Genomic DNA, 13,517 nt, shown 5'->3' on the forward strand with positions numbered 1-13,517 from the left:
TTCAGGGCCGCCACCTGAACGACGATTCCAAAGCTCTGCGTCCGCATCTGCGGGCACATTCTTGGCGGAGAATACAGCTGAAAGTGGTTTACCTACCCAGGAAGCATCAGTCATACAGAATGGATCAGGCCCTTCAGCTCAACTCATCCATGCTAAGTTGGGCGTGGGATTCTTCAAGTGTTGAAAACAGGTAAGATTTTACACCCAATTCTTTTTTTTTATTTTCCCCAAAGGAAAAAAGCAACGGACAGATATTCAAACCTCTCTTTATTAAACAGGTCAAGATAATTTTTCTACAAATAAAAAAAACTCTAAAAGATATCCAGAAGCTCAGCAGACAGCAGCTGAGATACAGAGGCCGATATGTATGATAACCTTCAGTGGTACACACACACAACACACACACACACACACACACACAACACACACACAACACACACACACACACACACACGCACACACACACGGAAATTTAGAGTCCAATACAGTTGTGGACACACACTTGCATAACAAAATATTTTGTGCAATAAAGGTGAATGTGACAACAGCAGATTTTTGCCCCCACCCCTTTCTCTCTCCACATTTCAGCTGGGGTCAGGGGAAGAACTACCAGGCTTCCTGCTCTGCTGACATTCCGACAACCCACCGTCAAAAATACCCTTGGGTTTTTGTGGCCAACGTGCCAGCCAGTCCAAGAGCCCACTGAAACCCACCTCTCCAGGGCCTGCAAGTGCTCCACTGAGAGCAGACTTGCTGGATACAGGAACTGTTCTGCTCAGGAGCTGCTGAGTTGTGAACGCAGCTCAGACCATCACACCCCCTCCCCCCTCGATCGGCCCCATCTGCACTGCCCCCCCCGCCTCAGAAAAGCAGCAATCGTATTCAAGGACCACCCCGACCACACCCTCCTCCATAGTGCAATTGCCGTGTGCTAACTGACCACTCTCTGCAACACTAACTCCACACTCAGGATTGTGTTTTTACCACTATGTACAGGTCGAAAAGAGAGGCTGCCCTCAAAACAAACTTTCTCGCTGTACCTCAGTTCATGTAACAATAAACTTTGAAACTTAAAATGACCTCATGCCTAAAAGCCACAGCACACACCTTTGAGGGCAATCACACTTGTCGGAAAAGCAGCAGCCGATTTGTTTGAGAGGGTAGTCAGGATAATGTCATGGGGACAGGATATCGGACGGGAGTCACGAGAGGCTGCAGAGTGCTGGGACCTGGAACAAAGAAACGAGGTGCAGTGGGTCAGGTGGCATCTGCGGAGGCCGAGGTACAAACGGGACTTTGGTTTAATGTCCCACCTACAGGAGGGTATCTCTGTAGCAATTGGGAGCGTCCGATACAGCATGGAACAGTCCCTATGGTCCCGTAAGGCAACACCAGAAGTTCTCAACCTACCCCCCCCCCACCCCACCCCCACTCACATACTATCTTAAGTAATCCCTTACTAAGTACAGATAAGTAACCTATAGTGGCACGGTTAACATAGCAGTTAGTGTAACGCTGTTACAGCGCCAGCGATTGGGTGGGGTTCGAATCCCGCACTGACTGTAAGGAGTTTGCATGTTCTCCCCGTGTCTGCGTGAGTTTTCCATAGGGGCTCCACTGTTTGAAATGTGCCAGGGGTGTAGGTTAATTGGGTGGCATGGGCTGGAAGGCTTGTTACCGTGCAGTATACCTAAACATAAACTTAATCCAATATTAACCCCCACCACCCCCACGGCTCACCCACACAACTGGAAACCCAGAGCAACCAATCAACCCAGAAGGGAGGACTCTACAGGGAAACCCGCCCAGCCAGAGGGAGAGCACACAAACTCCACTCAGACAGCGGCTGGGGTCGGGATCGAACCGGGGTCCCTGGCGCTGGCTCATCCCGCTGTGTCGCCTTATCTCTGGCGTGCGAAAGGAGAGGCGAGGGCGCGGATCCATTAAGCTTCGCTTAGCACCTCCCCAGCGACATGCTGGGGTGGGGGGGTGGGTCCAGCCCGAGTTCAGGACATCGCCGTGAGCTGAAGCGCCCTCGGACGATGCTGCCGATCTTCATCTCCGGCCCACCTTCTGCGGAACCATGGGGCGACGCGCTGACTTTGAAAGGAAATGTCAAATCACCCCATTCCCAAATAAAAAAAAGCACAAATTCAGGAAGAGCCGCAGTGGAGTAATCAATCTCATCCCTCCGCTGGCAGCGGAGAAAAGCTGAACTTAACTTTTGTGTTAAAAACGCAATGCTGGAGAAACTCAGCCGGTACTTTATGTAGCAAAGGTAAAGATTCATAAACAACGTTTCAGGCTTGAGCCCTTCATCAGGGTAGGGAAAAATGTAGGCCACCTCCCAAACAAAATAGTGGGGGGGGGGGGGGAGGGAAAGGAGCACAGTCCCACAGGCAAGAGGTACACCAGCAAACGGAGGCTCTGTGAATGCAGAGGAAAGGGAGTGCAGGAGAGGAGACAGAGGGATAGGGAGAGGAAAACGGTGACGTCGACGTTAATGCCGTCCGGTTGGAGTGTGCACCATTTGACCTGCTGAGTTTCTCCAGCTTTTACTTCAAGCATGGTGTCTGCCGACTTTCGAGTTTAACTCTTCAATCTTGCATCTCAGGTTTGTACAACAAAATAGATATAAATATGGAAAACTAATGTCAGAAAAAATGTTGGCACAAGTATAGTGAGGGACTCTTTTCCCTACACCAAAGCGTCCTAGAGCAGCCAATCTCAATCTTTATTTGGGCCACGGCCTCCTTGAGGACTCTACTCACAGTTCATGGCCCCCCTTTCCGGTGAAGCTGTCAAGTTTAGTTGGTTTCTTCCAAACTTCTCTAACTACTGACTACATTTAAAAAAATTATGATTTCAGTCCTTGGCTGTGGGCCCCCCCCCCCCCCCCCCACCCCGGCAGGTTGGGGGGTTGTGCGTGCGTATTGAGAAACCTGCATTGTAACAGCCACGGGCACTATGACCTCTCTCTCCCACCCCCCCCCCCCCAACCCCGACTCAGATCAGGGATTTCGCAACAGGATCTGGGACGCCCACTTTCCACGACCAGCTCTCCCTCCTCCCGTACGGTTCAACGGGTGGAGGCCACGGCCTCGTGCCAGTTTCCCCTCCCGCCCTACCACTTCAGGAGTGACAGTTTGGATAGGGAGCGGGGGCGGGGAGTGGTGGTGGGTGTGGAGTTAAACCCCAACTCCCCACCCCACCTCCAACCATCGCAACCCCCGCGACTGTGATGCCAGATGGCATGTGCACTGATGAGACTCACGGACATGATGTCAGCAGTTGGAGTGGAAGGATTTTTTTTTCACAAAATCGATCATTTATATTAAAAAAGGAGTTGAAACCAAATAGCTTATGGGCTCTTTTTTTGAGGATGTATCATTCTGCAACATTTCCTCAAAAAACAGGCGCGCGATGGGAAGATCAGCTCAGAGATCTACCAGACTCTCCACTAGGTGCCTCACATCCACCGTGATATGCTCTCCTCCAACTTAACCACAAGTTAAAACACTGGGGCCCAGCAGGAAGCATGCACCCTGGTCCAGATCCAATCGTCGTCTCTGTCGTTGAGACTTGCTTTGCAGCCCACATCCCTGGTGCGAAGGGAGCGAGCACGGCCGGACGCCCGTGCCTCGGCTTAGAGGACGCTGACCCTCTCGCTGAGTCCCTGAAGCTCGTCTTCTCTCCAGCTGGTGGCGGGAGGCAGTCGGGCTGCCTTGTATGACAGGTGCTGGAAGGTGTGACTCTGGGCAAACTGCTCCCAGCGCATGTCGTCGCTCTCGTGTGTCAGGTATCGCTCTCCCATCTTGCACTCCAGCTCTCGGAGATCCAGCCACGTCTGGTGGTCCTGGGCGAGGGGAGGGGGAAAACAGGTCAAAGAATGACTTCAAAGGCAGAGATTACAAGCGCCATGAAACGTCATGAGACCCCTTCTTTTAAAGTTAATTTTTTAAAATTTAGACATATAGCACGGTAACAGACCTTCCAGAGGAAACCCACGCAGACACGAGAAGAGTGCACAAAGACCTTACAGACAGAACCCGGGTCACTGGTACTGTAATAGCTTTCCACTAACCGTGCCTTCCACATTGATGACACAGAATCACCTTGTCTCTTTGAACATCCATTTAGACGGCTCCCATTTTAATCTCGCCAGTCCAAACAGAGGACGGCACGGTCAGCGCAACGCTCTTACAGCACCTGGGAAAATGTACAAACTCCTTACAGACAGTGCAGGATTTGAACCCCGGCCCTGATGGCTAGCGCTGTAAAGGCGTTGCGTTAATCGCGCCACTGGATGGTTTTAGGTGAGGGGAAAGATTGAAAAAGGGAAGTCCCTTTCCCCAACACAAGGGAGGTAGAAAAATTGAATAAATTTAAAATTTAGACATAGAGCATGGTTACAGGCTCCTTTAGCCCATGAGCCGTGCTGCCCCAAATACCCCAATTAACCTCCAACTCAATCTACACCCAACTGACCTACACTCCCAATACATTTCAGAACGGAAGGAAGAAATTGGAGCACCAGGAGGAAACCAAGGAAGATACGGGGAAAACGTACGAACTCCTCACAGAATGAGTTGCCAGAGTTAAAAGATTTTTGGACCGTTGCGTGGACGGGGAAGGTTTAAAGGGACGTGGGACCAATAGAGGCCAACTAAACTAGCTTAGGTGGGCTACTTGATCAGCATGGTAAATTTCGACTGAAGGGCCTACCAGCCACAAGATCTCAGTCAGAAGCACCTCAGAGACCATTCCCAGGTTAGGGGAAGGGGACGGTGGCGACCCAGGTTCAACCTACCCTCTTGCCACCACGCCCCTGTTCCCACTGAAAAGTAGATCGCCCCCCCCCCCCCCCCACCAACCGTGGCCAGGAGGGTGGGCTTTATCCACCTGACCTGCTTCTCATCCAACCTGCCACGCATCTTACCTGCAGGAAGGGGTGACTTAGGGACTTGTCCACACTGTACCTCTTCCTCATCTTCACTTGCAGTAGATTGTTGATCAGGTCGATACCTGAAAATGGAAGCAGATCTCAGCAAACTCCAGGGTTAGATCTCAGCCTTGTCTGGTAACTCGAGCACCCAGGAAGGTTTCAGAAGGTAGCACACTTACCCAGAGCTATCACAGGCTCCATCCAATGTGGACATCCACGTGAGTGCTGCCTCAGGAAGGCAGCCGACATCATAAAGGACCCCCATCACCCTGGTCACACCCTTTTCTCACTGCTCCCTTCGGGCAGGAGGGACAAGTCCGACACCTCTCTGCTCAAGGAACAGCTTCTCTCTAACAGCAGTCAGGCTGCTCCAACTCCATAAAAGGACTGCAGTATTGCAGAGTCAATTTGCCTCTTGTTCTCGGGTACCTGTGAAGGCTTATTATCTCTTTTATATTTATTGTCTCTTTTTAATCCAATATAACATCCACAATTTTATCTTTTTTTTATTTACATGAAGTCCCCTTTTGTCTGCAGCAAAGGTCTCGGTGTACGCTGAGCAAGGTCTTGTCACACTTCCCAATGAAGGCATAGCATGGATTAGAGTGAAGCTCCCTCTACCCCGTCCCATCACACACTCCCAGGGCAGGGACACGGGTTAGATACAGAGTGAAGCTCCCTCTACCCCGTCCCATCACACACTCCCAGGGCAGGGACACGGGTTAGATACAGAGTGAAGCTCCCTCTGCACCGTCCCATCACACTTTCCCAGGGCAGGGACACGGGTTAGATACAGAGTGAAGCTCCCTCTGCACCATCCCATCACACTTTCCCAGGGCAGGGACACGGGTTAGATACAGAGTGAAGGTCCCTCTACACTGCCCCATCACACTCCCAGAGCAGGGACATGGGTTAGATACAGAGTGAAGCTCCCTCTACACTGTCCCATCACACACTCCCAGGGCAGGGACACGGGTTAGATACAGAGTGAAGCTCCCTCTACACCGTCCCATCATACACTACCAGGTCAGGGAAACGGGTTAGATACAGAGTGAAGCTCCCTCTACACTGTCCCATCACACACTACCAGGTCAGGGAAATGGGTTAGATACAGAGTGAAGCTCCCTCTACACTGTCCCATCACACACTCCCAGAGCAGAGACAAGGTTAAGTATAGAATGAAGCTCCCTCAACACTGTCCCACCTAACATCCCAGTGCAAGGACAACATGATTATAAACAAGGAACTCTACAGATGCTGGGATTGAGTGCAATACACAAACGGAGCTGGAATAACTCAGCAGGTCACACAGCATCCATAGGAAGGGAAGAGTGACCAACGTTTCAGGCCTGAACCCTTCGTCAACGTTGGTACCCTTTGATTTCTATGGATTCTTCTTGATCAGCTGAGTTTCTCCCGCACATTTGTGAACTGCAGTCATTCTCAGCCTTATTTTTCTGGTGCTCTGTGGTTTGTAAGAGATTACTTAAGGGGGCATGTGTGTTGAAGAAAGATAAGGTTGAGAGCCACTGCTCTACACTGTCCCACCACTCACTCCCTGCAGAGGGATCTCATTAGACACAGAGTAAAGCTCCCTCTACACCAGTCAAAGTGAGCAGTGACGCCCCCACCTCCCCCCCCCCCACAGCGGGAGGTAGAAAGACCCAAGGGGGCGGTGAGGAAAAAGGGGGCGGTCCGAACATTTCCGGCAAACTCAGCCCACAAATGTTCATCGTGCGCTATCTGTCAGGCGAGGGTGGAGGTGACTGCCCGGGACGTTGACTGCTCTGGACAGCAACCGACTGCCCAGGACGATGACTGTAAATTGGTTTACTATATTTTATTTGTGAAATACTTGCTTATAGTTGCTGGATGAGTTGTCTAAAATTTGTAGTCAAGCTGATATCAAGAAAGTGGTATGTGTTTGTTGTATGCGTGTGGGGGTGGAGGCGTAAGGGACGTGGCCTTGTAGCCAAGGGGGCCTAAAAGTTTGGGAACCACTGCATTAGACACGAGAAATGCTCCTACACTGTCCTGCCCCACACTCCCTGCAGAGGGATCATATTGGACACAGAGTAAAGATCCCGCTACGCTCTCCTGCCACACCCTCAGTGTAGGCAGGGATATTGCGGTAATAAACATTCCCTCAATACTCTCCCATCACACACTCCCAGAGTTGGGATATCATGGTTTAGACACAATGCCAATTCCATATGTTGGCCCCTACCTTCCTGAGAGATCTCCTTCCAGGGGCTCGGGGGATACATGAAGGCAGCATTCTGGATCTGGTCATTGATGTCTTCATCCTCGTTGAAGGGGAAGGTGCCGCTGAGGCTGACGTACATGATCACCCCAACGGACCACATGTCCAGTGAGCGGTTGTAGCCTCTGTTCAGCAGGACCTCGGGGGCCAGGTAGGCTGGTGTCCCAACCACCGAGCGGCGGAAGGACTTCTCCCCGATGATGCGAGCAAAGCCAAAATCACAGAGTTTCACCTGCAGACCAGTGTGAGTCAGGGTGGGGGAAGAAATGGGGATGGGGGGGGTGGGAGAGAAGAAATAGAAAGAATGAGGGGGAAGAGAAAAGAGAGGGAAAGAAATGGGGAAAAAAGAAAAGAGGGAGGGAGGGAGAGAGAGAGAAAAGAGAAAGAAAGGGAGGGAAGGAAGAAAGAAAGAGGGAGAGCGAAAAGAAAAAGCAGGAGAGAAAAGAGTGAGGGAAAAGGAGAGAATGAAAGGAGTGGAAGGAAGGAAGAGAGAGAGAGAAAAGAGGAAGAAAAGAGATAAAGAAAAGGAGGAGAGAGAAAAGGGAGGGAGAGAAAAAGTGGGGAAGAGAGAGGTCAAAATACAAAAACTGTAAGAGGAACTTAACAGGTTATGCAGGGTCTATAGGAGATAAAGATATCGATGCATGAGAACTTTGTTTGTAATTGTCTGAGATTAAAGCAACAGCTACAAACCTGGACCAGTTGATTAATTTCGTAACTATTCTGGCCCTATTTTTATGGTGACATTTTCTACTCCAGAGTTTTACCTCCAGTTTAGGGATAAAAATTTGTGTCCAAAATGTAACCACTCTTTTCCAATTTGTGGTCTCCTCTGGACTCTGCCCCATCTCCCAATTACTGGCGCTAAAAGTAGGCTTCAACACGCAAACCCCAACACCAGGCAGAGGGAGCCCCACTGTTCGATTCGGGGCGGCGCAGTTAGCTCAATGCCTTTACAGCGCCAGCGATCGGGACCGGGTTCGAATCCCGCGCTGTCCGTAAGGAGTTTGTGCGTTCTCCCCGTGTCTGCGCGGGTTTTCCCCGGGGGCTCCAGTTTCCTCCCACTGTTCAAACAAAAACCTACCGTTGGTGGTACGGACTCGTGGGCCTGTTACCGTGCTGTGTCTAAATTTAAAAAAAAACTAAATTAATTTTAGTCCCCAGCCGATTTCTGAAATTGTGGCCACAATTTCTCGGTGTTTCCCATAAACAGGGTCACAAGACTAATCCCTTCTCTTCCTTGATCCGGGGAACTGAGGAGTATGTGGCCATCTCCTCACTTGCCAGGAAGGCGCAACAGCGACTGCACTTCCTCAGAAGACCGAAGTGGGCAAGGCCACCGGCCGGCTTTATGTCATCTTTCACCAGGTGCTGTATCAAGAGTGTCCTGAACGGCTGCAACACAGTTGCTGTAGAGCATCAGATCAGAGGTCAATCCACAGGACCATACGAAAGGCAGAGAGGATCACTGGAGTCCCCCTTTACCCCCCCCCCCCCACCCCCATCGACGTGATCAACCAGGATCTGAAGAGAGCAATAGGAGCCCTTCCACCCCTGCACGCAGCATCTTTCCACTGCTCCCATTGGGGAAGAGATCTAGGAGGATCAGAGCCAGAACCACCAGGCTGAGGAGCAGCGTCTTCCCATGGGCAGGGAGAATGCTGAACGACCAAAGGAACTGCTCACACTGACCCTCCGAGACTCTCATATGTACAAAATAATATATTAATAATTGTCCTGCATATGTATTGCTTGTCTGTATGTGTGTTATGTCTGGTTGTGTGTTGGCATGTTTTGCACCGAGGACCGGAGATGCCGTTTCGTCGGGTTGCACTTGTGCAATCAGCTGACAGTAAACTTGCCATGACTTACATCTGTCTACCCAGATGGGTGAACACTTCATCCCCAGGAGCAAGAATTCCGACCTCATGACACAGCCTCTCCTGCTCAGGAGGAACAGTGCTCCATGGGAGATTCTTAAAGAGCATGAAAATGAGAGGAATGTCAGAGCAGCTATGATCTCATGGAACGGAGGACCTTGGTGGCCTACTCAGGTTCTATGCTGGTATCACTCCTGTGGACAACTTTAGGGCTCAGTAGTGGACAGGGTCAAGAACTTCAAATTCCTGGATGTCAACATCTCTGAAGATCCGTCCTGGAGCCTCCATGTTGATGCAATCACGAAGAAGACTCGGCAGCAGCTCGACTTTGTGAGGTGTTTGAGATAATTCACCAAAGACTCTCGCAAACTTCTACAGGTGGACCGTGGAGAACATTCTGGCTGGTTGCATCACTGCCTGGTGCGGAGGTCTCAGGACAAGAATAAACTCCAGAGGGTTGTTACCTCTGCCTGTGACATCACGGGCACCAGACTTCACTCCATCGAGGATATCTACATGAGGCAGTGCCTTTAAAAAAAAAGCCTCTATCCTCAAGGACCCCCACCACCCAGACCATGCCCTCTTCACTCTGCTACCATCGGGGAAAAGGTACAGGAGCCTAAAGACGAGCACACAGTGGCACAAGGACGGCTTCTTCCCCTCCGCCATCAGATTCCTGAATAATCAGTGAACCAAAGACACTGACTTACTTTCCGTGCACTTTTTGTTAATAGTAATGTTGTAAGATGATTATAATATGAATGTTTACACCGCGACACTGCCGTAAAACACCGAATTTCATGACTTGTTCATGGCAATAAATTCTGATTTTGAGGTTGTGGTCCTTATTCTAGTAGTACTCCGACAGCCAACTTCAACCAAGCTTCAGACTCCACACCGCCCGCACAAGTAACAGCAACGACTATCCAATAACCCCTGTTGCGATGCTCCTGCAGTCAAATATCACAGGACGACAAAGATGTTGTTTCCTGAACACTTTCGGGTTCATTTTATGGATTTTGGGTTGCTGATCACAAAAGTCTCCTTAAAACTTTTCCTATCATGTACCGTCTTTTAGATATAACCCATTTTTACTGTCATATTTTAAGACCACTAGTATATTGTCCTCAAAGCAAGGTGTTTTGGTCAGTCCAGGTATGCCCAGGGATCAACTCAGTGCAAGTGCTATGCAAATGTTGTCTTTGGCCTGGAAGGCGCTTAAAGATGTTGAGAATTTTCTTGGCCACTACAGAGGACCAAACCCTATCCAGCTGATTGACAACATACTGCAAGCAATTCAAAACCGTGTCACTGAAAATTCATTTTTCGTACTTGGCCGTCTTCCCCGCTGATCTTGGTGCCGTCAGTGATGAACACGGTGAAAGGTTTCACCAGGATTTTGCAATCATGGAAATGTGGAATCAGGACAACCGGAATCCATCAGTGCCGGCTGACTAATGTTGGACACTGACATGAGAGGCATCAGATGCTGAGTACAAACCAAAATCAATGGCAAAACATTTTTAGGTCAGTTGAACTGACGCAACGTGTCAGCGTCATTATGCGATTAAACCTGCTAAATTCAATAAAAGTTAATTTAATGTTTCTCCTACTTCCTACGTGATCAGCAAATCTGAAATGATCTTTGTGTTCAGTTTGAAGTCGTCTATCACAATCCCCAATATTTTTCAGGCAGCAAACCTTTTGAAAAAAAATTGCTGTCCAGCGTATCCCACCAACAAATGTACCAAGGACCACCTGGCCAAGGATTTTTTTAATTAAACAAAAATTGTAGATATACAGCAAGGTACAGGCTCTTCCGGCTCGCGGCCGCCCAATTACACCCAATTAACCTACAACCGTTATGTTTTTGAACAGTGAGAGGAAACCGGAGCCCCCAGAGAAAACCCATGAAGACACGGGGAGAATGTACAAACTCCTGACAGAGACAGTGCTGGATTCGAACTCGGGTCTCAATCGCTGCCGCTGTAACAGCATTGCGCTGACCGCTATGCCAACCGTGCCAGCGTTTGAGTGCAGTGAGTTAAGGGGGAAAGAGGGTCAGGTCAGAAACCCAAAGCAGTGACCTTACCTGCGGAAGTGGCTCAGCCGATGCCAGAAGCACGTTCTCTGGCTTGAGGTCACAGTGCACGATGTTCTTGAAGTGGAGATGGCGAAGCGCCACCAAGATCTACGGGAACAGAAGGTGTCGCCCTGTTAGAGAGCTCTGAGGAATCAATCAAAGCACAAATGGAGAGAGTGTGGTATTCAACCTGAGTGAAACACAAAGCTCTGTGATTGTAGAAAAAGCACAGAAATGCTGGAGGAACTCAGCAGGTCTCACAACACCCCAAGGACGTAAAGATAAATATCCGATGTTTTGGGCCGTCTTCCAGGTACAAAGCAGGCAGGTGCCTGAATTAAAAGGCTGGGAAGGGAAGAATGGGCAGGGGGAGGAGTGCAGACCAACAGATAAAAGGCGTTCACTGGAAATGGATAGGACAGAGAGAGAAAAGGTGAAAGTGGGGTGTTTTTAGACTTTGTGAAAACAGAGGAAAGGAAACAGAGGGAAAAGGAAAGAGAGATGGAGAGGGAGGAGATGTAGATAGAGAGAGATGGGGGGGAGAGAGAGAGGGAGGGAGATAGAGAGAGATGGGAGAGAAGGAGATGGAGAGAGGGAGAGGGACTGATATACTTCAAAAAGCAGAAGGTAAAGGTTTAAGGTGAGAAGGGAAAAATTTTAAAAGGACCTGAAGGGAAACATTTTCCCACACAGGGTGGCGGGGGTGCAGAGCGAGCTGCCAGAGGAAGTGGTAGATGCGGGGTCAATCCTGACATTTAAGAGACATTTAGATGGGTGACGTGGACAGGAAAGATTTTGGGGCATTATCAATAACTGGTTGATAAGATAGTTAAGAAGGCCTGTGGGATGCTGGGCTTCCTGGAGTTCAAGAGTAGAGAGGTCATGTTGCCACTCTACAAATCTCTGGTGAGACCCCACTTCATTTCTGGTCACCTTATTACAGGAGGCTTGTGGAAGCCATGGAGATTTACCAGGATGGGAAAATACGTCTTATGAGGGAAGGTTAGCAGAGCTGGGACTTTTCTCTTTGGAGCGTAGAAGGATGAGGGGAGACTTGATAGAGGTCTACAAGATTCTGAGAGGCATCGATAGGGTGGACAGCCAGCGCCTGTTTCCCAGGGCGGGAATAGCAAACACCAGAGGACATGCGTACAAGGGAAAGAAGTTTAAGGGAGACATTGGGGGTAAGTTTTTTTTCCTACACAGAGAGTTGAGGGTGCCTGGAATGCCTCGCCAGGGATGGTGGTGGAGGCTGAAACATTAGGGGCATTTCAGAAAATCTTAGGCACACGGATGGAAGAAAAATAGATGGTTATAGGGTAGGGAGGGTTTAGTACTTTTTTTTTTAAGGAATGCATGGATCGGCACAACATTGAAGGTTGAAGGGCCGGTACTGTGTGGTAACGTTCTAATTCTATCAAGCAGACTTTGATGCGTTGAGCCATGTTTTCATACTGTATAGGTCTGTGATCACATTGTCTGCACGATGCAGCTCGTCGACCTGAGGTTGGGGTGACCAACGTTTCATAAAAGCAATGTCTTCAACTGCGGAGATCTGGATCCGAGCTAGGGTCGCCGATGGTTGGAACTGAACTGGAGTCTTGGGCAGCTGCAGAGGCTGCCCGATCGTGAGAGGAGAATCCACGGATGCTCAGCGACTAAGGGGTGGGGGGCTGGGCAATGCTAATGGAAAATCTTTGGTCTTCTGGCAGACTAAAGGCAATTTTGTGTAATATTACTGACACTAATGTAAAATGCTCATTGTCTGGAATTCAAACAACCTGCAGTCTCATGCAACCAGCAAAATAAAATCATGGAAAATAAATAGGTAAAAAAATACAAAAGTTAAAAATTGGTGTCTCCGAGCTGTCAGTTTATCAATCCACGCCATATGCAACCTCAAGCAATCGGAAAATTCACTAATCCCCATAGGTGCTGGATACTGGAGTTTTTTTATTACTGTACGTAGTATCTGGTCTGAACTCAATGCCACCTGGTGAAGACAGAGCACTCAGCTGCACCTTTTACTGGGAGGATGCAATATTGCAGCTACAATTCCACTGTGAGACCTGATCCATTTAATTCTTCAGTTGAAGTTCCCGCTGGTGAATTGTGGAAACAGTGCAATCAGGGAGGGATGGGTATGTCATCCTGCGGCTGGTAGGGGTCTTCTTGGGGAAGGTCGGACTGGCTTTGGAGGCGGTGCAGAGGTGGTTCACCAGGTTGATTCCAGAGATGAGGAGGGTTGGCCTATGAGGAGAGATCGAGCCGACTGGGACTGTACTCGCTGGAATTTAGAAGAATGAGAGGAGATTGTATCGAAATGTATAAAATTATGAAAGGCAT

General features: G+C 49.4%; 1 protein-coding gene across 2 annotated transcripts in view; it reads right to left on the bottom strand.

The window, feature by feature from the left end:
• Positions 1–842: 842 nt before the first annotated feature.
• prkd2 (protein kinase D2) overlaps positions 843–13,517 on the bottom strand; it is a 59,404-nt gene continuing 46,729 nt past the window's right edge. For both annotated transcript variants that reach the window (XM_069909447.1, XM_069909448.1), the window contains exons 15-18: positions 11,181–11,279; positions 7,173–7,440; positions 4,940–5,025; positions 843–3,856 (exon numbers count right to left, since the gene is read on the bottom strand). In XM_069909447.1, the coding sequence (XP_069765548.1) occupies positions 3,647–3,856; positions 4,940–5,025; positions 7,173–7,440; positions 11,181–11,279 (663 nt within the window). In that variant the 3' untranslated portion in view covers positions 843–3,646. The remainder of the gene's footprint in view (positions 3,857–4,939; positions 5,026–7,172; positions 7,441–11,180; positions 11,280–13,517) is intronic.

This window comes from Narcine bancroftii, chromosome 13 (genome assembly GCF_036971445.1).
Source record: "Narcine bancroftii isolate sNarBan1 chromosome 13, sNarBan1.hap1, whole genome shotgun sequence".
Taxonomy (NCBI): domain Eukaryota; kingdom Metazoa; phylum Chordata; class Chondrichthyes; order Torpediniformes; family Narcinidae; genus Narcine; species Narcine bancroftii.